The sequence below is a fragment of the Mustela putorius genome, unplaced genomic scaffold, assembly GCF_011764305.1.
Source record: "Mustela putorius furo isolate JIRA1106 unplaced genomic scaffold, ASM1176430v1.1 tig00000228_pilon_pilon_pilon, whole genome shotgun sequence".
NCBI classification, from domain to species: Eukaryota; Metazoa; Chordata; class Mammalia; order Carnivora; family Mustelidae; genus Mustela; species Mustela putorius.
In genome coordinates, this window is record NW_025421322.1 from 32,825,762 (window position 1) to 32,849,828 (window position 24,067).

The 24,067-nt window shown below is 50.2% G+C and overlaps 2 protein-coding genes across 6 annotated transcripts in view; one reads left to right on the forward strand and one right to left on the reverse strand.

Moving 5' to 3' along the window:
* SLA (Src like adaptor) overlaps positions 1–22,550 on the reverse strand; it is a 33,177-nt gene extending 10,627 nt beyond the window's left edge. Inside the window, exons 1-4 of one of the 5 annotated variants that reach the window (XM_013051776.2) lie at positions 22,294–22,550; positions 10,292–10,389; positions 2,182–2,281; positions 1,305–1,391 (exon numbers count right to left, since the gene is read on the reverse strand). In XM_013051776.2, coding sequence (XP_012907230.1) covers positions 1,305–1,391; positions 2,182–2,281; positions 10,292–10,352 — 248 coding nt within the window. In that variant the 5' untranslated portion in view covers positions 10,353–10,389; positions 22,294–22,550. Of the gene's footprint in view, positions 1–1,304; positions 1,392–2,181; positions 2,282–3,600; positions 3,710–10,291; positions 10,601–22,293 lie in introns of those variants that run through there. The other 4 variants (XM_045078146.1, XM_045078148.1, XM_004743585.3 and 1 more) reach the window with 4 other exon arrangements.
* The window catches only part of TG (thyroglobulin), a 235,859-nt gene that overhangs the window by 157,066 nt on the left and 54,726 nt on the right, over positions 1–24,067 (forward strand). The gene's annotated exons all lie outside the window — the stretch shown is intronic.

Here is a 24,067-nt window from a genome sequence, read left to right on the forward strand (position 1 = left end):
AATTCCATAGCTGTTCTCCGGCACCGCCTCTCTTCCTGGTCGGTATTTGAAAGATACCTACTAGACTGGAAGCTTCGATGGGCTGTGATTACATCCTACTCCTCCAGGCTCCCCACCACTGAGCCCTGGCCAGCACGCAGCCCCACGCCTTCAACATGAAAGCGTTGATGCGTGTTTGCTCAATGAGTGCATGGGTCGGTGACACGCAGCTGACTTGGAAGAGTTATGTGACCGACACATCTTTCCAACCACGGCTGTCACAGCCGCTCTTGTCCAACCACCTCTGTTTCCCTTCATCATCTTTGGCTCAGAAATGGCTTTTGGTATTCATGATCACAATCCGTGACATTGTAATTAAATGCAGAGAGCTACGTTCTGCAAAATAAGCAGGCAGTTATCTCTGTGTCAGCAGGTGTGAGTGTGTAAAGAGGTTATTTCTAGAACCCTCCAAATAAAAAAGTAATGCTTTACTTTCTTCCTTCTTGTATGCCGAGGTCTGGCCTTGGCAAACCCCCTCATGGGGGGCTCCTACCACGGAGCTCAAGGAGCCAAGCTATGTGTATTCCGGCGCGGAGTACTGGTCTCCAAGGCACTCCCAGTCTGCACACCCTCAGAGGAAGGCAGTGTGCTTGTCTACTCCTCCGCCATGCCTTGTTCTTTCAATTTTCTCTTTTTCTGCCTGACTTCTCCATTTGTCAAGTTGGGTCCTTAAGTGTTTGGGGCAGTCAGTGTTCTCTGTGTTCTGGATAGGATTTGATAAGAATCTGGCTAAGATGTTCCGAGCGCTTACTCTAATGCCAGGCATCGTTCCAAGAACTATTCATGTGTCACCTCATCTCCTCGTCCTCACAGCCCTGTACTTTGGTCTTACTATCATCGTCCCTGTCGTTCTGTATTGTGAACTCTGCCTGACAGATGAAGAAAGGAAGCCGAGACAGAGCTGTTGAGGAACTCGCCCACTGCCGCACGGCCTGCAGGGGACAGAGGCAAGATTGCAACCGAGACAGGCTCACTTTTAGCAGCTGTGCCCCTTTAATCACAGCTGACCACTGCTTATTGCTACTTGCCAGGAACGCAGCATTGGACGGGAAAGGTCCAGCTCTCTTATCTTACTGATGGGGAAACCAAGTCTCAGATAGGGCAAGGGTTCATCAAGGTGACACCCTTCCTTATGGACTGAGTGAAAGAGCGGCTGTCTTGAAAGTTCCTTCCCACGGTGCCACGCTGGGATCCCTCTGTGTGTGCTCACGTGTCGGTAGCATCAATATCATACTTCATAGGTGCCATTTCAGAAGTGTACTCACCCGTGGTAAACTCTGGCCACACATATTCCAGGGATGTAACTCTCTCGGCCAGTGCTAAGGGAAATGGCTTTCCACCAGCCCCCTTCGCTGGAAGAACAAGAGCAGATACGGAGGGTGGATGGGTGAGGGGCAAACAGAACCCATGCACAGAACAATCAGATTTGACCCGGGGCACAAAGGGCTGTTTCTTTTTCAAACCCACCATTGGCCACATTTCCCCGTATAAAACTACAGTTTTTAAGTATAGTTCTCATTCCAAGATAACCAGGAACCCTTCCCATGTTGCTGGCACTGGCCATCTTTTGGGGATCCACAGAGAATGTGACAGAATTGGAGAGTTTTTAAAACCAAGTGTTTACTGTGCAAAATTGCACCCGGCAATATAACCAAGGTAGTTTTTCTGCATCAATGAGAATCTAAACAAAAGGGGCTGAGAGCCCCTTGTTTGTTCTAGAGCCCATTTTGGGTCATAGAGAGATGGCGGATGGAAGGCAATACTTTGTTTGTCCTCAGAAGCTTCCGCAAACCCCTGGGTTCTCCTGCCTGAGCTGCCACCACATTGGTCTGTAACATCAACACTGTGCGGGTCGAAGATGAGACTGGCATGAAAAGCAGAATTTGGACCATAAAGGGTCTTAAAAGCCAAGTTAAGGAACTTAAATTTAACCCACCAGGCAATGGGGAGCCACTGAAGACTTTAGACCACTGGTAGTATTAAGATTTAAGCCTAGGATCTGTTGTATGGATCAAATTTCTTACCTGACAATAGGACCAGAGCCCGAGTGGCCTTGGACAACTACAGCTAAAATCTAATGATTCCTGCTCAATTCAAGTTCACCCTTTTAAAGGACCGTGAAACATTTGGAAAGGGACTCACTCAGAAATCACTCGTAGTTTCTCCCCTCGACGGAATATGGGGGGGCTGATGTCAGGAGATGGGTAATCACTCAGCACAGCCAGGAAGTCACTGTCCAGTCCTGGGGAAACAAAAGCAAGGCATGTTCTATTTCACAGGGAACTGAAAGGCAACTGACCCCAGGGACAGGAGGGTCATGATCAGTCCCTCTCACGGACTTCTTAGCTGGAGACACATGACTTGCTTTAGCACAGCGGTTTACAGCAGACCCTGCTCTGCTCAGGGTGGTGACACAGGAACCCCAAGGTCGGTGAGCTTCTTCGATTTGAAGCCCGCCTTGGCCCTGACATTCTCCGCTGAGAAGTGGGGATCCTGAGGTCCTTGAGCTGAAGTCACAAGATCTGGCTTCGAGGTTTGCCTCTGTGTCTACTGATCCCTGTAATCTAGGGCAAGTCCCCAAATGTCTTGTAGCCTCAACTTCCCCATCTTTAAAGTGGGGATAACACTACCCCACTGCAGGGTCCATATGGAGATGAGATGAATGTATGCTGCAGTGCCCTATGAATGATAAGGGGCCATAAAAACATCTTTTATTATTACTCTCCTTGGGGTTGTGAGTCCCCATCTGTCGCATACTGGGATCGGGGGTATCATGGTTGGGCTACATGAGTTCTGAGACCGCACCAGGACTCAAAGACTGTAACTCTGAAACTCCACAGAGCACTTCCTCCTTGTAGAATATGAGGCCGCGCACTGTGGGTCTTTTCAGTAGGGACTTTGGGGTGGAAGTAGGAGAAAAAGGAACTACTTTTCATCATATGTACATTGAAAGGAATTCTGGTGACGTTTTGGGAAAAAAAAAGCCTACTGTCCGGTTTGTGTGAGTGCAGCTTACTGTCAGCTGGAGAAGGAGTGATCACATGCGAATTCACTTTTTGGCACGAAGCAAAATCCTGTTTTATATGGCCTTAGCAGTTTGCTGGAATTCAAGTACATTAGATGCAGGGTAATATTGGGGTATAGTTTTTGGGAAATAATGTACCTTATGAGTGGGCCAATTCCATATCTGTTTGCTACGACGTTGGGTTTACCCTCTATCTGCTGACTGGGCATCTGCACTCAGAATTCTGCGTGACTTTCCATGTATTCATTCACTCAGCACGTGCTCCCTGAGCACCTACACTGGGCCAAGCATGGTGAACAGAGCAAGCCAAGTCTCTGTGCTCCAACAGAACTCACATTCTAGAGAATCCATAAATAATCATAGGAGGGGTCATCACCTGCCCTCTTCACCCCAGGAAAACCAGGAGAAATCCCAGCACTTGGGTATGGCAGGCTTGCTGGCCCAAACTGGCCACTTTTGGGATCCAGACACCCCCATGCTGGGACTTCTAGACCCCACCCCCTTACAACTCCTATATCTGGGACTCTGTGACTCACCAGTGCCCAGACAGAGGAAACCCAAAGACAGCTTTAGTAGTAGCATGCATCAGAATGAATCAGAAGCCACTTGTCACCATGGAACAGCACGTTCAGAGATGTTCTTCATTTGGGGAAGATGAGCCACAGACAATAAAGCAGATAAAAGCAAGTATTGTCAGGCATGAAATGGAAACCAAAAGTGATTTGTGCTGGCTGCAGTCACTGAAAGGAGTCAGGCCTGGTCACAACTGGCCCAGTGGTGCTTCCCTGGAGCCTGCAGGGACACCTCCCTCCCATTCTGCGTTGCTGGATTAAAAACAAACAAATAAAAAAAGATTTTTTCCTCCTGTAGCCCAGACCCCAGCCCAACAGTAGGAGGCAGCGCTGCCACTGGGCTAGAAGCCAGCAGTCCGGAGTTCTGATAAAGGGTGTATCCAGATTTTGTGAGGCATGAAGCTCATGCAAATTTGGAACTCCTCTTTAAGAAAAAGAACAAAAAAGAAATTGCAAATACAAAACTGGGTACCGTCCCTAGGAAGCTGTGGTGCCCATGAGGGGGGAGAGGGGGTGTTCACACAGAGGATTTGGTCAGCTTCCCAGTAAAGTGGCCCCGATTCTGAGTTTGACTTTGCGCTCTGAGTGCGCTGCATCCTGCCCCTCTGGGGCCTGCATTAATGTGGAAAATGAGGGGTTGGAAGACACTTTTGTGATGGAAATCTGGGCTAATGGCCCCAAATATGAAGGAGCCGCTTATTAATACGGTCTCCACTGCTCAAGAACAATGTGACAAGCCGTCGTGTTTTCAATTTGCCAGGATGCCCCATCTTCAGAGCCCATGGAGAGGCTGCTCCCTCTACCAGGATAGCACCTGCTCCCCCCTTTCTCATCCCTCCCATCCCTCTGGGAGGTTTGCCTGATGCTCCTGCTTTATGCTCCCCCTGGGGCTCTCGGCTTTTCCTTTGAAGCGATTACCCAGGTTGTATTCTGGAGTTTGCAAGATGTGGGGAGAATGAGTGTGAACTCCACTAGGAGTTGTCCTCCAGCCCTCCTCCTGCACCTGCTTTCCCATTTCAGATGCTCAGGGCAGATTTGTGGAATGAAACCAGGGAGACATCTCTGTGCTACTGGGCTCCTCCTGTCGGGCTGCCTAAAGCTGTCCAAGGGAAGGAAACCTGATCTGTGGTAGCAGCATGGTGGGTGGTCTTCACAGAACCAGCTCCTTGTGAAAAACAAGGCTGGAGGAGAGGCTCAGCTCTCTGCAGCCATCACAGAACCTTGAAATCGACCTGCTATCTAGGTGGGGGTTGGGGCTTTGATGTCTTATTCACCATGAAGACTCAGAAACAAAGCAACTGCTTTTCCTTACTTTAAAAACAGAAACAAAAACACGATCCCATTATCAAAACAATTATCTCAATAGTGGAAAGAGGCTTCAGGGGCTGGAGAGTTTCAATTTCACAATAACAGCGTAGAGCTTCCTGTGGAATTTCCATAATAGTGATGTTTTTATAGCTATAAAACACTTCCATGTCACCGAGAAAGCCTCACAGCGGGGCTTTTGCTTAAAAAGGATGGCCTTGGTGTGGTCCTTTGCAAAGAATTCCAGGCCCACCCCTGCACTGGTCTCCTGGGCCCCTAGGGTAGAGTACACGCAAAGCAGGAAAGTCAGGTTCACTCATGGAGCTCAAGCACCCTGTCAGGTCCTCCTGGAACCCCAGGTTCTGGGGAAGGCTGAGAATTTAATCAGATAAGTGATGTTCTCGGGGAGAGGCACGGAGGGGATTATCACGGATTTAAGATAAGGAAACAAAGCGGGTGAAGAAGTGTGCCGTGCACAGGTGAGAAATCCAGAGAGGATTTTCAGAAGAGAGAATGGGCTTTGGAATCAATCAGATCTGGCTTCAATTCTACCTTCACCACTTAATTGTTCTGCGATTTGGGGAAAGATTTATTTTTAACCAATCTGAGCTCGATTTCTTCATGTATAAGAATGAGAAATATCGAAACCTACCCTGTACAATTGGGGTTGGATTCATGATGCCGCGTGTGTACAGAACTCCTCCTGGGTTCTGTAAATATGCTAATACCATATTTATGGGATGGGTGGGATTAGGGTTCATAGCCCAAGTCCAATTTCAGCCAACGGTGTGCTAAATTTTGAAAAACATCTGGATGTGTAAATTTGAAAATATTCTGTTCTAAATACAAACTCCGTTTGGGGGAGAACAAAAGATGGAATCTGGAAGACCAAATATTTACCAATGGCTCAACCTGAAAATGTGTCGTATTGAACAAACTGTCCAAAAGTATAAAATGGGAAATGAATCCAAAAAAGGAAGGAGACCCTGGCAGAATTTATTAGCCACAGATATTACTTGGTCAAAGGAGAACAGGCCTTTTTAAGCATTATTATTCTTCATAGAATCATTACCATTCCTTTTTAAATGCTAAAGACCTTTCAGTAGATTCATTTATAACTCCAGGAAAACCAGCCTTTCAGGACTCCCAGTGCTCCACAACACCCTCGGGAGTGTACAATCTTATTTAAAAAATGAAGAAACAAAGGCTGGGAGAGTTTTCAGTAACTGCAGTGAGAGCACGAGGGTTGTTAAGCTCCCGGTCATGTCCCTAGGCCACAGAGTTCTCCATGGTGTGTAATTACCAGGCTCTCCCTGATGGGTTAACACTTGCTACTTGACAGGTTGGGACAAAGGCTGACTCCAGATGAGGTTTCCAAGCTGGCAGCAGTAGCTGAGTGCAGTTGGTTGGCAAGGAGCTGAACAACCCAGGGCTTTCAGCTTCTGGTTCTGTACTCCCTTGAATCATGCCCAAATCCATGGCCTCCAGAGGGCCAAAGCAGGCCTTGCTTTGAGTGTCTTTTATAGGAAATATATACACACAATGAACCAATCAGAGAGGGCTGGTCGGACTGGCCTGATAGGAGATCTACCAAGTTCTGTTGATCCCCACGAACCACAAATTGTACCCGTGGGTCCCCTATGGTGGGTTGAAAAGTGAGACACAGCTGTCCACAGGTTCTGTCCTGTCCCACGACTTGGCTGCCCCATCTCTGAGATGGGGTAAATTGGGACCGAATAGGTCCCAAGGCTCTCACAGGGCACAGTGAGGTGGAGAGACCAGCTCAGGAGCACAGAGTAGCAAGCCAAAGGCCCAGTCTCAAAACCCGGTCGGTCACCTAGCAGCAGAGGGGCAACCTCTAACCCCAGCCACCTGCTCTCCTCATGCTGCTGAACACCCACCCGCACTACTACTTACTTACTTAACCGTGTCTTTATGTTAATTTGCTTTAAAAAATATATATATCTTTAGCTTCATTCTAGGCACCATGAAATCATGGTTTGAGGGACGAGGTGTGTTTTGTATGGTCTCCATCACAGAAGTTGTGCGTTCAGTGTAAAGAGATGAATGATCGTGTTCTGCCTAGAACCGTCTTAGTGGGATGAGTAAGACCCAGGTGGGAAAGGTGGACCTAGTCAGAGACCGGAGGCACGTTCCCCCGCAGGGCCCCGGACTGTCTGGGACAGCGATCACTTCCTGCAGGTGCCGGAGGACGGAGGGTGGATTTGTGTAGAGCACTCGTCTGGCACGTTAGACGCAGAGTCACTCTAGTCATCCCCTCGTACAAGTGAGACCAGAGGGGCACAACGGAGACAAAGTGACTTCTCTCATTTCTCACTGGGTGTTAGGACTAAAAGCTGGGTCTGGGATGCGACCTTTCGGCTTAAGCCAGGGGGCTTATAAGGAATTCCACGGGCTGTTCCCCTCGACCCTCATTGAATTCTGATGAGTAGACCTGGGTGGGGCCCCGTGATCTGCGTTTTGGACAACTTTCAGAGGCTCTGATGCAGGTGGTCTGAGAGTCATTCAGGGAGAAGTGCAGGCGGGGTCTGAGACCTCCCTGCCCCCTTCCTCCTCCTCAGAGCCCCTCCCATCTCTTCTCTCCATGGGCAGCCCCCTAGGTGCTATGTAAATGCCAGCTTAGCATGATCCCCGCTTGCACAGAGGGGGTCTGAGCAGTGTCTGGGCTCGAATTACAACCTAGAGATCTCGTTTTAGGACGGTGATAAAAGCTGAGGAGTGGAAAAAAAAAAAAAAGAACAAGGTAAGGTGGGGGGGGAATTATACCTTCAGATTGTCTTTAAGGTAGACATATGTCATTTCCGAGCTACATGGGAGTTCCCTAGGTTGTAGTCAATTCTGTACTGTGTCTGGCTCAGAGCAAGAGTTTGAAATAAGGATAGAATTGTAGAGAAAATGAGTTACTTGGGATGATTGGGAAGCAGGTCACGGAACCTCTAATTCGACTGCATTAAAACTTTTTTTGGGGGGATGGGCATTTAGACAGAGCCTAGTGCAATTGGGTGACCTTCCCAGTGGAGTTTAAAAAAGTGATTCCCCCCGCATTTAATAAGTAGTTACTTTGTGCTATCATTGCTGTGAGAAGGGAATTGTCCATTTGAGAGCTGAGCCCTACCCATCTTTTGGGAGGCCAAGTGACCTACCCCAGGTCAAATGACTTCTAGGGGCAAGACTCGAAGCTCAGCAAGGTCGTTTGTCTCTGAGACCTGCCCTATTCCCATCAAGTTCTCCTACCTCTGTGGGTTTTGTGATTTTAGTCTCCAGGAACTAGAGCAATCAGGAATGTTCTAGAAGGCTTCATTTAGGAGCCAATGGATGGACAAAGCTGCATTCCAGGGCATACACCGTCCCCGCCTGGGGGACAATACACTCCTAAAAGCTCGGAAAATGTGTCTGTCTACAGTACAGGCGGGCCTCTGCCGATTCCTGTGTGGGGCCTGGGGCTTTTGGTGACTTGAATTCTCCGCCACTCAGCCTAACGTCAGAGGAAGCTCCACTTGTATGGGGCCAAGAACGCTCAGCTCCCCGCACTACTTCCTGACCTATTGAGTAAGCATGAGTGTTAGTTGAGTAGGTGCTTATTCCAGAAAAACCCAAAACCCCTGCGGAGATTGCCTAGAGACTAATTAATGTAGCAGCCACTGCAATGACTTTCCTCTCCTTCCTTCCAGTGGTTGGCAGGAAAAAAAAAACAAAAAACAAAAAAACAACAAAAAAAGAGGAAATCGGGTTAGGACTGATCACAAGGGAAACTTTTCAGGGGTGGGGGTTGGAAAAGGGCCGCTGCTCGTGCTTGATGTGGTTGCCTGGACCGCACACTGGGTCCGACCTGGGGAATTCTCCTCACCGGGGGGTGGAGGGCCGGGGAGACCCCTCTACCTCCTTTCTCGAGGTTGCCTCCCACCACCCACGCAGTGGAAAAAGAGAAACTTATTTCAAGAGAATTTGCATTCAAAAACTAAAGGCAAATGAGCGAGCCCTTAGAGACCCATGTTTTCATGGGGTTTGCTCAAGCATGCCCCCTCCCCTCCACCACTGGTGCGAAGACCACAGTACAAAATGGCCAGGGCGGGTGGGTGGGCGCATGCGGACGTACGTGCCTCCCGAGCAGACATGGGCCCAGGGGAAGGGGTTCCAACCTCTGTCCTGGAGGGAGAGAGTTCTTTTGTCTTTTCCTCTTAGGCTTAAGGAGGGGCATTGGAACAGATAAAGGCTAGAGTGGCCCTGCCTTGGGGACTGGAGAGGAGGGTTGGCTTGCAGGGTCTCTGCAGGCTCACCTGGGAGCCTCGGAGGTATCAGGAGACCCTGTGTAACTTGGTATCTCCATTCTGGAAGCAATGAGAAGGAATGAGTAAGTAGAGACAGGGCGCCTGGCACTGTCCTCTCTCAGCAGGCAGGACAGCGGACATCTGTGCATGGAAACTGTGCAGGGTGTGGGGCTGCGGGAGGCCCAGGGGACTCAGGGCATTAGCAGAGGGGGCCAAGCACCAGCACCGTGACCTCAGATAGGAGGTGGGAATGTCCCAAGGGGACTCATCCTGGGGACACAGATGGATTACCTGACCTTCTGATCATCCCTTTCCCAAGACCCTCAAGGACCCACAGAGAGCGCACCGCCACCCCACCCAGAGTAAAAGGGGCTTTATTCTCTGCCTTTGCCTTCTGCTTGCCAATGTCCCCTTCGGGCTCTCTGGACAGTCTCTGAAAGGCTCCTGGGCTTCAGGGGTCTGCCTCCACCTAGCAGCACCGCGGGAAGCTGATTTCTGTCATCACCGCCTAACCCGTGGCCTTGTACCCTCCCCCTAGGATGGCTGGCCCTATGATCCTACCAGTGGGACCCAGGATTCCTTTCTTTTCAGGAAGAGTTCCTCGAGCTAGTGTCTAGCTTCATCCAGCTGCACTGCAAACGCTTCTGCAGAGATGTGATCATAGTAAACCCACCGTCATATTCTATCGCGGCTGGCTGGCGGAGTGTGGTACGCAAGAACCAGGGGTTCAGAATCAGCCCGGCAGGGGTTAGAAATCTGAATCTTCCCATAGCAAATCACACTGCCTTCATGAGCCTCAGTTTCCCCACCTGCCAAATAAAGGTGGAGCAAGAGGTTCTCGGAGTTCCACCCCACAATGCCAGCAGCCGCTCAGGGCACCGCTGCTCTGTCTTTTTTAACATGCAGTCATGAAACGTTCACCACAAGCCAGGCGAGAGAGGAGGCATCTCTGCACCCCGAGCCGTTTCAGCAGCTGTCAGCACCCGGTCACTGGGTCTTGGCCATGGCTCCCGAGCGGTGGAATCAAGCATCACACCCAAGATCCAAGAAGCCAGACTTACCATCTGGGCTGGGCACGGGCCTTTCTGGAGGTGCTGGGGTGGATCGCATGCTGTTGCCCATCGCTCTGTCTCCCTGGGCTGTCGAAGATGCTCGAAGCCTACGGCACAGGGGATACACACAGCAAGTCAGCCACGCGCCGACCCCTCTGGGTGAAGAATGACCCAGTTTAGAGTACATCGTGTATCATTTTTCAGCAGCTCACTTCTCGAGGGGCGGGTGTTTTCATGTGAAGTTGAGATTCGTGAATGTTGGTTACATTTGCTCAGCCCTGGGTCTTTTATCAAGGGAATGACAGAGAAAACCACAGAGAGGGAAGTTACGAGCAAATGCTGTTGGTGGCAGAAGTTTCCATTCCTCCGCACCCCGGCTGGCGGAAAGCAGCCAGCGGTGCCTCATGGGCAAGGCGAGGGCTGTTTCAGAGGGGCCGCAGCTCCTCCCCACCCCACTCAGGACCCCATCCCAACCCCCATGCATGGAAAGTTGGGAGCACCTGAACCCCAAGGAGATGTCAGCTTGGCAGCCAGAGGGGGCTGAGCCGAGGGTACTTTCTGCCTCGACTTTCTCCTGTGAGCGTTTCTTCACATGCTCTGACCCACGGTGAAGCGGGGAAACTCCATACCAACGCTGCGTGCTTACGGCGCGCCCCACTTGCACATCCGCTGGGATTTCTGATTATTGTCTAGCCCCTGCCTCCTTCACCCCATTTCGCGGTAAAGGCAATGGAGTCCCCAGGAGGGTAAGCTCTCGTCTAAGGTCACGCAGCATGGATTTGAACAGCTGCTGCTGAGCCTCCGGTTTGTTCCATACTGGTCTGCGTGTCCAAGGGTGGTGACCTTGGGCACGTTACTGACCTCTGCCTGCCTGTGGCAGGGGGTCGTGGCTGCAGAATTAACAGTTAAAGCACAAAAAGCACTGAGAACATGGCCTGACCTAAAATCCTTGTTAATGATTGCAACTTATAGTGTATTTTCAGATTGTCTGTAATGATAAACATTCAAATTCTGGGCCCTCATGTGAGCATTTTAGAAGGGAGCATAGGTAATTACAGAAAACCTATCTTCCTGGGATCCTTGAAGCACAGAGAACAAGGCCCCACCCACAGAGCCCTTTCTGTTGGGCGGGGGGTGAGAAGGAGCGTGGAAGGGCAGGGTCCACCAGCCCCTGTCTCCGCCAACTGAAAACTTACACCCCCTCTTTCTTTGTCTACAGTATAGGGTGGAGAACTGAGTAACTTGAAAGGGTCCACAAGTTGGCCAACCCTACCCCCACCCTGGTCTTAAATCCTTCCTCTATGCACTGCATAATCGGATTCTGGAGATCTGTGCTCCCAGTAAGGCCCTCCAGAGACTGAGGAAGGTCTGTATCACTCCCTAATTTACCAAGGAGGAGGCGGAGTGGTGGGATCCTTCCTGTACTAGGAAACGAGAAAAGCCAAACTTCGTTTTGCTGGAAAGTTAATATATTTTAAATATCTACATAAAGAGTTCATTTAGAATCATGCTCTTCCTAAGATAACTACAAGCTTGCATGAACTGTAAGCCCAAAATGCACCACAGAAAGTGTGGCTGGAACGGATCCCACATCCAAGGTTAAAAACCCCATCTTCTGATCGTGTCCACTGAGAACGACAGAGGTGGTTCCAGGCTGTGACCCCTCTGGATAGAAGCCCCTCATTTCCCCATCATACCTCCCTCTCCCTTGGCCCCATATAGCTGAAGGGATGTCTCTGACCTTGGCTGAGCCCTTCCTGTAAGCCAGGTAGGTTTTAACAGCATCGCCCCTTGTCGCCAGCTCCTTGGCTGGTGTAGGCACTCAAGAAAATGTGCTCCTAAAAAGTCCTCAAAAAACCACGCCAGTGGAGGGGCTGGGAGCCTCATTACCTGCAGCTCGGTCCCCGGCCCTGAGCCAGCACCTGGAGAAAGGCAGGCCCCTGTGGTCCCTCCCACCGGACCGGGACCACGTGCCACCTCGGAGGCCCCACCTTAGGTCCAGGGAAGGAGCAAAGGAAGTCACCTCTGACTCTGAGGAGCCGGCTGTCCCCCAGCACAGAGCCGTGCCCCGTGTGCTGTGCAGAGATGTCCTGCAGAGACCTCTGTCGCCCCCGTTATGCTCCCCGTGCTTTCTGGAGCCCCTCAGTCACCCCAGATCTCTAGCTTCCCTGAGTGTCATTACCAAGGCCTGGAGAAAGCTCTCAGGACAGGCTGGGGAGAGGTCTTCGCGGGCGTCCTGTCTGGGGCTGACTCGGAAACAGGCCTGCTGTCCTCATCCCTTTCCTCTGCAATGTGTCCCCATGCCACAGTGCACCGCACAGTCACTTGACTCCCCGGCTATGCCGTTCTGCTCCGTGCAGCCTGACACGTGCACGGAGCATCAGTGAAACGCCAGGGATCGCACCTTGAACCCCGGCTGCATGTTGGGTGTCAGCCGCCGGCCCGCAGACATCCCACCGGCCCGGCCCTCCGGCTCCGCCTTCCCCTTCAGAGCCCCCTCTGGGCCACAGCCTCCAGCCTTCACCTCCCACTCCTTCCTTCCTTCATGCCGCAGCTCCCGAAAAGTCACGGGGAAAGAAGACTTTGTTATCTATCCCAGGGAATTCTGACTTCAGTCCCTCCCAACAGCTTTGTAACTCTTCTCAAGCCCGCGTGTGTGGTTTGGGGGAATTCGTGGCATCGGGGACGGGAAAAAGAAAGTCTCGAGGTTTGCATTTTGCAGGTGGGAAAACTGAGGCCCATCCAAGAAAAGAAACGTACCCAGGGTGGTGACACGCTCAAGGTCTGTCACACTCCCTCTGCCCTGTTCCTCGCACTCTCGTCTCTCTGGTCTCGGGTCGGCACGCACGCGCCAGCCCACCGTATCCTGCGCTGTTCAGAGAAAGGTCTCGGCAGCCCTGAGTGGTCTGCTTGCTGGCTTCCTGTGCTCTCCAGGAAGGAGTTAACTTATCTGCGAGAGGCTTTCATTTGAGCAGAGTAAAAATGCCCCCGGAGACCAAGAGCCAGAGTCTCCCTAATGAAATGGCTGTGAGGAATCTGATTAATCTGTGACAGTTTTATGCAGGGGCTAGAGTTGGGAGAGAGGGTAGGAGACACATAATTGCTTCTAGGAACAATAAAGAGGGCAAAAGAGAAATGAGTTAATTAACATTAGATCGGAGCATTTGGTTTCTTTCTCCCTTTCCCTCGTGATGTCAGGGATCAGAGCTGGTATTTGCCTCTTAGCTTCCCCCGAGTCTTCGGACCAATCCTGTTTTCTTTCCGTGAACTTGGGCCCAAGCTGACTCTTCTGAAAAATGAGAGGAGTGAAAAAGATGGTCTCCAAAGACAGAGCTGCTTAGCCCCTTTTAATTCTAGGAATCAAGACTCGGCGAGTTTTTGAAGACAATTATTAGAAAGACGACCATCACTTTTCTTATCAGGTCCCATGGCAGAATCCAAACCCTGACTTCATCTTCTTCAGGGTCAAGGGAAGGCTGTTCCGATGGGTTCCATCCTCTGGTGGGCAATTGCCTCCCACCCCCCACCTCCCTGGGAGGCCGACTTGCCCCTCCCCCTTCTTGGTGTGGAGGTCAGCTGTGAGCTCATCTGTTCACATTCAGAGAGCTGGAAAGGTGTGGGGTAGGGCAGCAGGAGGCTCACCTACCTCTCCTGACTTTGGTGCCCGTGTCTGCTGTCCTTTCCAGGGGACCGTGCCATTGCCTCTCCCCAGGGAGGAGGGAAGATCACCTAGGACCCCTGGGCAGTGCAGATGCAGGGCATAGAGAGGTCCCATGGCTGCAGGGAGTTACCCCTGGGGGTGTGGGAGGTGGTGGCCAGCACAGGCTGTCTCTGGCTAGGTTTCTGTGTGACCAAATCAGGGATCATTTCACTGTGTGTTCCACATTATCTTATAAATACAGGGGGCAGGCTTCTGAGAACCTTCCACTCTGGATGGTGTCCTGGGACCCTTCTGTGTGCTCTATCCACTTTGGGCTTCTAATGCCGGGCCTCGCTGTCGGAAGGGCGAGTAGCCTGAACCCCACACAATGCATTGAAGGCAGAGGGTTGAGGGACCCCAGCTGTGGGAAGACGGGTCTGGGCTTTGTAATAAAACCAGGAACAGTTGGAGAAACTGGATGACATGGTTTAATTAATATAGAAATCTACTTAGGGATGCAGCCTTCCGTCTTGGCTTAGCAAGTTTCCCCACCAAGAGTCGTTATAAGTCCACTGACTTCTAAGGCATGGAAGTGTGATGCCCCCTGGGGGGCCCCTCACTGTCCACCACACCGGGACCCCAAAGGCGGCAGTAGTCCCTGGGGCCACCACTCTCACCATAGCTGATCAGCCCTTACTCTGTGCCCAGCACCAGGCGAAGCATTTTCTAGCCATCATACCCTTGTCACTCACAACTACTCCCTTTGAGAGGTGAGATACGTTTTGTAACTTGTCCAAGGTTCTATGACCGGTAGGAGGGATGTCTGGCTCCCAAAGCAGCTCTGTCAGATTCTAATTGCTGAGCTCACAGCCTCCATGAAATGTTGCCTTGCTTTCCTGCCCTCTGGTGCAGAGAGAAATGATTTTTTTTTAGGGCTCTCAAAGTAAACTTCTGGGACCACGCACTTTGGGAGGAGACTTTAATACGAGGGGCAGGCAGGTCTGAAAGGGTCTCTGGCGGGTCAGGTGGCAACATTTGGAAGCCCCGTCTGGGGATCTGGCTGGAGGGGAGCAGAAGGGACAGGAGAGAGAGAGGCAGGGAAGGTGAGCTCAGGCCTCAGCTCTTAGGTCGCTTGCTGTGGTCCATAGAGCCGGAGTGAGTCACGTGGAGTGCTCTCCACCCTTTCACAGTGTGAAAGAACTGATAAATGCTACGGGGGTGGGGGGAAGAAACAAGAAAATAATGGCTGACACCATCCCAATTTTATAAAAAAATAAAATGCATATGCATACATGTATAGAAAAATATGAAAGGAAATTATTTCCAAGATGTTTGCAAGGGCTCTCTCTGGGTAGCAATGTTATAAGGTAAACACACCCATTTCTTTTTTACAGGTTTCTAAAGTCTCCGGATGTTCTCCCACATGCATGAACTGCTTTTACCACCAGAATCAGACCTTGGACAGAATTAGACTTGAAAGGGTTTTTGAAGGCAGGCAAGCCTGAGTTGGGATTCCAGCTCCCAGCCTCCTGGCTGTGTCTTCTTAGGCAAGTTACCGCACTCTCTGGGCCTTGATTTTTAAACACCCACACGGGATGCAAATACGTGTCCTGCAGATTTGTTTTGAGGATTGGATTAGAGGTCCCATCTGAAGCAGGGATAGGTTTGATAAAATCAAATAGCCATAAGCTTCCCCGAGCTGGATCTCTTGGTGCTACTGGGGGTTGGTGGGCAGCTAACTGCTTGCAAGCTTGAGCAATTCTCTTCACCTTATTGGGACCTCAGTGTTCTGAAATACGACGGGACGAGGGTTGGGACGGATGATGGCTCATGGCCCTTTTGCCCGTTCAATGTGTCTGGTGCCAGGTTCCTGCCCAGTTGACTTGGGACTTGCTCGGGACTGCTGGGGGTCTTGTGCTATGCAGCAGGAACGAGAAGAGCTGGCCCGGGAGCTCGGCATGGGCTGGTTTCCCTCCCAAGGATCTCGCAGGATATCCGGGGGGCACCCCACCACATCCTGACCTCACCCAACAGGCACACCTGCCCCGTGACCCACATTGTTCCCTGTTCTCCTCTCTGGGCAGGTGCAACCACAGCGTGTTCCCCTTACCCCCGCAACCCTACCCTGTTCTCTTTTCCTGGGTCTCCTGGGGCCCTGGGCAGGGCCTGTAGCTAGCTCAGAAAAGTACATGCGTGCTCCCTTTCCCTCCTCCTGCCTGACTCAAGACCAGAGGCTTTCAACTGCCATTTGGAGGAGACCTTGGTAACCTCTCATCCAAGATATTCCAAACCTGTTGGTTGAAACCTGTTTTAAGAGTTTCCCCAGAAGCTTAATATGTAACATCAATCAAAGCAAGCTGCTGGTTGGGCACTCGGGGTTCAGCGCTCCTGCCACCCTACTCCCCCTGAAGGGAAAACCCAATCCCAGAATATATAAAGCACCAATTAAAAAATAGCAGTTCAGTGCCTTCATATTACAAAGAAAAGGCTCAGAGAGAGCAAGCAACTTGCTCAAGGTCACTCAGGAAGCTTGGACAAGGGCCATGACTCCCTGTCCAGCACTCTGTCTGCCATTCTGCCCAACCCCCATGTCCACGAGCCTGTGTTCTGGCATCTTCTGCACCTGCGTGCCCAGAAAGGAATTTCCTATATTACCAGGCTGGCAGGGAATCTCAGCTTTACCCTAAGACAGGGATGGGTACATCCTATAAAACAGTTTATGCTCATTTCAGGATGCATTGGGACGGAGCCTGATTTGGGGTCAGTTGGTGCTAAAGCAAATTTCAGTCTCACCCCTTAGTACCCCACTAAGCCTCTTTCTGTCATTTGTTTGTTTTCATTTAAAACATGGGCATAGCCACCAATGCCTTGCTGGGGTTTCACAAGGAAGGATTAGGGAGACGTGGTATTATAAGATGTGCAAACCGTGGGCTCTGTGTGGCCCCCCTGTCTGCTGACAGGGGCCGTGCCACAAGTAAGCAAGGGCTTTGGGGCCCAGACCTGGTCGCTGTCTGTGCGATGTGGTGTCCTGCATGGCGAGACGGCCTGAAAGTCAGTCCTGACTCGGCTTTAATATTTCATTGTGTAAAAAGAAGAAAGTCCCTCCTCTCATTTGTTTCTTTTCTAGATCAGCTTTTTATGCACAGAGGCTGATGTATATAGATATATATATATATGTATATATATGTATATATGTATACACCCTAAACACCGGCAGCGAAAAGAAAAGTAAAGGCACATATTTGGTATCAGATTACACAGATACACAATTAAACAGAATGGGAAAACTATAAATATGAGCAAGCTTTTTCTTTTCCTTCCAAATCTGGCTACTTGGGAAATACAGGTTTCATCAGAAGGAGGGGGCTGAGGCAGATTTGCGTGCAGACATGAGAGGTCGCCTGGATACGTGGGCCCAGGGACGTAAAGTTAGTGACTTGTTTCCTATATCACATTTCACAGCAAGACTTAGTTGGGCTTTTTATTCACAAACATGAATCAACTGTGTGGCTCATAACCTTATTGCGCGAGATAGAAATTAATAGCTTGTTAATAACCTCATTTGCATATCCTGAGCTACCTGCTCCAGTGTCTCTGCCCCTCACTGGGGATCACTCATCACAGCACAGACTTGAGGGTTCTACCCCGGGGTGCTCAGACGGTTCCCCTAGTGGGACGGGGGTACTGGTCTTCCTACAAAGACCCCAGGATATTTGCATGTGCTGGCGGGGGGTGAACTCTGAGATACTCTTTTTTTTTTTTTTTTCCACCTCCCTGGGAACCTTGCGTTGTCTTTTAAGTAAATTATAATAGTAACGATTACTTGTGTGATTGTTCAAGGAAAGTCTGTAAGTAAAGACAGTGGTCAGATCTGGTTTTACTCATGGCTGGAACAAAGAAGCTATTCCAAGAGGGAAACAAAACGGGATAGGTGGAAAGTGGAAAAACAGTGTGCACTGGAGAGAGAGTGGGTGAGTGGTATAAATTGTAACAGTGTATCAGTGTATCAGTAAATTGTAACAGTGATGGGGGGTGGGAGGGGGACCCGGTTGGGTTTCATTCCTTCCATGGTGTAAATATTCCCACTGTGGCTCATCTCAGATTTGCAATGTGACCTCACCAAACGCGGAGTTAAGAGATGGGTGCAGCGGGCCCTCACAAGCCAGTATGCCCCTGCTTCCAGGCCCCTGTAGCACGAAGAGACTTTCTTCTGACAATCGTCCTTACTTGGAACAGGTGCCTGAACACATCCCCGTTGTTATCGCTAGAAGCATCCACTACATGGAAAGTCTCAGTTAAGTATTTGAACTACACTGGCTCATCTGATTCCCCAAAGAGCCTGCCATTTTGCACAGGAAATAGAGTCTCAGAGAGGTTGAGTCACTTGCTCAGGGTCACACAGTTCATTCAGTGGTGGTGCCAACTTTCAAACCCTAATTCTTCTGACTACCGACTCTGATTCCTTCCACCACCCTCATCCTAGAACAATAACATTTTTAATCTTTTAACATACACTCAGAGAGTTAGCATTGCTGGGGAAGCCAGAGAAGCACACAGGCCTGGGAATCTGCATGTTACCTGCCCAGGTCCTCAAGTCCTCAAGTCAGCCAGTACTGCTCATGGATAGTGGCCAGCCAAAGAGCCAACTGTCCAGCTCTCCCCTGACACCCCTGCCCCTCTGCTCTAAGCCTGCAGGCACCGAGGGTAAGCTGTCAGCTTCGAGTCATCAAATCATTTGAAGGGGTGAGTCCAGCCCTGGGATGAGGTCAAGAGTTAACCCCTTTCCCCTCCCTGATTTTTCTTAATTTTTACTTCTCACACATTGCATCTTTAGAACCCACAGTGGGCCTGACTAACCTCTCAGAGACTTGGGGTAAGCCACTTTCATTCTTTGGGTGTCAGTTTGCTTCCCTGCAAATAACAGGTAGACCAGCTGGAGGGCTCCCTGTGTTCATCACAGATCCATGCCAGCTCCCCACAGGGCCGAGTATATGGCAACAGAGGAAAGACAGGAGCTTACTGTGTGTTGCAGAAGTATTTCAGCGGGACTCTCCATTTGACTCTTACAATGAATCTATGTAGGATGCATTGTTACCATTATGCTTTTTGTATAACTGGGGAAACCAAAGCCAGGGCATTTCTGAAACCTGTTGGAGGTCACCCAGTTGGTAAGAGGTGGAGGCAGGATTTGAATCCAGGCATCTGGCTCCAGAGCAAGGCTCTTAACTGTGTGCTCCTAAGCATCAGGGAATGGATGAAGGATTGTACAAAGCTGAATCCATCCTTTCTTATGAGAAGATTATGGCGTTACTCTCACTTTGGCAGGCTAGAGAGTCAGGTACGTAATGGGCATTCCGCAGATGGACCCTGAGGTGTATTGATAGAGCCTAGATCAAGAAGTGAGTCTGACACTCCAGATGCTGCGAGTTTGCAATCAAGAGGGTGTAAGGAACCAGTGATGGTCCCTGTGACTTGGAGGCCGTGGCTGGGGGGAGGGAAGGAGTGGAGAAACTGGTGAGTCTGCAAACTGGGAAGGGCATGGCTACTGCCCAGGATAGCACGAGAATTACACTGCACGAGCTTCACTAGCAACCCCCTGCTCTCTGCCCTGGGCCCTGTTTGTTCCCTTCATGGCACACACCATAAGGCATTTGTTTCTCTTAAGTGTGTCTTACCCAACCGCACCCCAGCTGTAAACTTCCTGAGAACATGGTCCCTGTCTAGTATATTCCTCAGTGAACAACAACAACAACAACAAAACCATGTTCCCTAGCTGGTGGCTGGCACAAAGTAAGCATTCATTTCATTCGGTTGAGGTCCTGAAGGTGTCGTCTTTAAAGTGCCTGGAACAGCCCAGCGTGGCTGGACGGTACTTTTGCCCCTTTCTCCTGATGCTGTTCCCCCTGCCCCACCTGCCACACCCCAAGGCCTCCAGCCACGGTCCCTGCTGCCTGGCCAGTGCCATGGAGGAAAGTATGACTTTGCAAAGCTGTTTGACGACAAAAGGGAGCCACTGAACTTCGAGGCCCTGGGTTTCTGTCTGTAGCTCCGTTACCCTAATGAAATAAGCCCCCTCCCTTGGTGGTTCTCAGATGGGGGGAAGTGGTTTGGACCCAGGGTACTGATTTCGCTCGGAACGCCCGCGGAGCTGAGAGGGAGGAAGTCAGTCACACGGTATGGCCTCAATGCATATTTATTAAGGGAAGGGAGGGATGAGGGAACGGATAGCTGTACTCACAGGGCCCCACTCAGCTGGCTGACAAGAACTGAATAGTCTGCCCTGACATGCTGGAAAGGCTTAATGAGAATTTTTAGCTCTAGCCTCTGTCAGATCTGGGGGAAATAAATTCTTGCTGAATGTGCAACGAAAACTGAAGAAAAAAAAACAAAAAACAAAAAACAGTAGCCTTTATGAATGCACGAAGCTGGTTAGGGTTTACCACAAGGGAGACTTACTAAGTCTTAAAAAAGAGACCGTCACCTTGGTATGACAATGCCAGGTCCCCAAACTCAAGAGGGGGGAGCCGTATCTGTTACAGCTGCATCATACGGAGAAACTCGCAGAAATAAGCATTAAGAAAAATCAAGGAGCGTCCTGCTCTGTAGCTGTACGATTCGATTCGTTGTATGTCATGCTGTCTGTTACCTGACTGTTACCTGGGGCCACCTGAGGAGGCGGATGTCCTCTCCTTGTCTGGGTCAGGAATGCTATCTCTGCCGCTGCTTAGTACTTACCCTCTCCTATATATGACATATAATTTAAACTTCTTACAAACGTACAAGGTCTTTTTATGCAAAGGAAAATAAGACTCAGAGAGGCAAAGGGACATGTACAGAGTCACATAGCTCCTTGGCAGCTGACCCAGAATGTTGACGCAGGTAGAGCTGATGACACCAGAGACTTTCCATGAGACCGTCTTGCTGCCCTGACTCTAAGATCTGTTTAAGACACAGAAGTCTAAATGGATTTTGATCTATTTCATAGGTTTTTAATATTATGATTATACTTTTCAGGACACATTTAACACTCTTGAATACCATTCTTTTAGCTGGATAAAATCATTTGCAAAAGATGTTGCTGGAACTTTGATTGGGGCTTATTTCACCAATTTTAAAAGGACCATAGCCCAGCTTATAGGTTGATGGCTCAGTGCCTCATAGCAGATCACAGAATTTGTACACTATGGGGAAATATTTCTCTTAAAATAAAGAGCACTGTTTTGGTACACACTTTGGTCCTTCATGTACTTGCTGTATCGGAGACTCTCCCCTCCCCCCCTCAGCCCTCAGAGCCCTTCGAGCCTCTCCCCAGCTGTATGACTTACACAAATGACTCACCCTCTCTCAGCCTCATTTTCTCATTTGTCAAAAGCACGTAGTAAGCATAAACTTGCGGGATTGCTCTGAGGACTGCGGGAAAAATAACTCTCCATGCAGTGACCCTCCCCCGCCCCTCAGCGTGGCCCCTCATCACCAACCCTTTGCACCTACACACATGGCCCCAATTTAGGACATTCTGAGGCCAAAGCCCAGGTCATTTTCCTGGCATCAAGCTCTCTGGATGTGTTGGCACCTTGAAGAATGCAGAGTACGCTGTATTCCCTAGAGAATGCCAGCTCTCCAAAATCTCCTCTAACCTCCAGTGTTTTCAGAGTTTATATACCTCACCTATTTGCCTTTCCTTTAATCCTCACCACCCCCCACCCCCCCGCTACCGTACACACACCTTCTCCTCTGCTTGTTGCTTATCACTGTTGGTTAGCACCGGCACCTTCCCAAAGATCCACCACCCAACTCCTAGAAGTACTACTGTGATCGGTCAGCCTGCTGGGCTCTGTGCACATTTTAGATGTCGTGACTCCCTGTTGGTAGCATTTATTGAACACCTACTATGTGTCTGAAATTGGCCTGGGTACTTTGCATATGTTAGCTCATTTCATCTGCCCAATGCCTATTGAGCTGGGTACTTTTCTTCCCACCTTACAGAGGAGAAAATGAAGGGCTGGAGAGGGTTAGATGTCTTGCCCAAGGTCATACAGCTAGGAACACCGAAAGCAAGCAGGAGCTGCCCTTAGTATGAAGCCTGCTATGTGCCAGACTATTGCTCCGTAGCTAGGAAATCTCCTCTGGCAGGAGTGGCCCTGCCCCCCAGATCCCCGGCCCATCTTGCCATATGTAATTCTGCATCAAATATTCACTGGCAGCTGCCATGTGCTGGGCTCTGGGTCAGGTGCCGGCCTCCCTCGAGACGTGGCCCTGCCTGTTCTCGCAGAGTGCTTTCCTGTCCCCAGAAAGTCAATGCTCTGCCAGTTGTGGGTGTAGGAGTCTGAGGTTCCTCCCCGCCCGGCCCTTGCCATGTCCCCTGTGATACCTTCAAAAGCTGGGCATGATCTCCCCTGGGAGTAGCTACGGAGGACCCGCCGGGAACGCCGTCACTGTCTCTCCATCAGCTGCTGCTGCTCCAGCACAGTGAGCAGGTGGCCAGGCCTCTGCGGGTGCAGAGAAACCCAGGCTATCAAGAAGAACAGCAGTTGCTACACCGGCCACACACTTCCTCTGCTAGAAATGAGGAAGGAGCGCGGGACTTGCAGAAGAGCAGGTTCCTGTTTTTAGTAACCACTCTGAGTAGGCTTCTCTCTGTAAGGACAGGGAAGACCGTGGCATTATTATTTTTCATTTATTTATTTATTTATTTTTACAAAGTGCTTGGGAATGCGTGCAACTTGATTCTAAATGCCTGGGCTGTGCTCAGGTTCTCAGAGGCTGGGGCCTTCTTCTCTCATTAAAAGGCAGGGGAGGCTGAGAAGCTGCTCTCACACATCCCCAGAGCTCACTGTGTCCAAGGAGGCTGGTGCTCAGGCCTGCAGCTTGTTTTTTCTCAGCATCCTGGTTACTATAGCTTTTTTTGTCCCTGTGAAGGGGCCTCTGGAGCAGAGCTTCTGCCTGGGCTCTGCCACAGACAGGGTTTAATTGGCAGAGGTACGAAATAGTAGGCATCAAACCCACTACAGAAAGAAGCTGCCTATCAGCCTTCTGGGGCCAGGCAGGCAACCCCTCTGCTGTGCTACAACCAGAAGAAACTAGAAAGGCTATGAAATGTAGTCAGTCTCCCCGTGGGTTCTAGATTAAAAATGACTTAAGAAAACGTGGTGACTAGGTGCTGTGTGGGATGCTTGACTGGCTCCTGGATTGAGGGGAAAGACCTAGAACATTCTTGGGATGGAGGTGAGGGGTATTCACACAGATACTGCGCTGGAGATAATGTGTCAATGTTAACTTTCTGGGCCATGAAAATGACACTGCAGTTGTGTGGGAAGAGGTACTGGTTTTTAAGGAGGTACATGCTGATGTATCTGGAAAGCAAATGTCCTGACGTCTGCAACTTTCAAATGGTTCGCTAAAAGAAAAAGAACTATAATATGTAAATGTAAATAAATATAAATCAAGAAAAAGACGAGGGCCCCTGGGTGGCTCAGTCATTAAGCGTCCGCCTGCAGCTTAGGTCATGATCCCAAAGTCCTGGGATTGAGTCCCACAACAGGCTCCTTGCTCAGCGGGAGCCTCTCCCTGTCACTCCCCCTGCTTGTATTCTCTCTGTCAAATAAATAAAAAGCAAAGTCTAAAAAAAAAATAGACAATGAGAGAGGCAGAAAGCAAATGTGGCAAAATGCTGACATTTGCTGAATCCAGGTGAAGGGCATATGTGCCTTGTACTATTTCAACTTTCTGATGGGTGTAGCATTTAGAAAATAATAGTATATAGCTCCCCATTCATAGTATGTGTGTCCCCATTCACAGTATATGTGTCTTTCCATGGTGTGTGGGAAAGCTCAGGCGCATGGGGACTGAGGGCTGTTGGTCGTTGGACTGCCAGTGAGTTACGTGCCGGGCCTGGGGCGGCCCGCCAAGAGCCCCGGTTGGCCCCCGCTTCAAAAAGATGATGGAGCAGAATGTCCAGTGACTTCCCCAGAATCACATTCCCGGCCCCATCACAGAGCCAGGACCAGTGTCCAGGACTGATGACACGCTGTTCCCGCCCAGCAGTGCCAACATGGCCACCCAGGGACAGTCATTCAGAACCCTCACTCAGTGCACGTGTCACATCTATTGAAAGCATCAGGGCCACTTCTAAACTTGAACTCTGT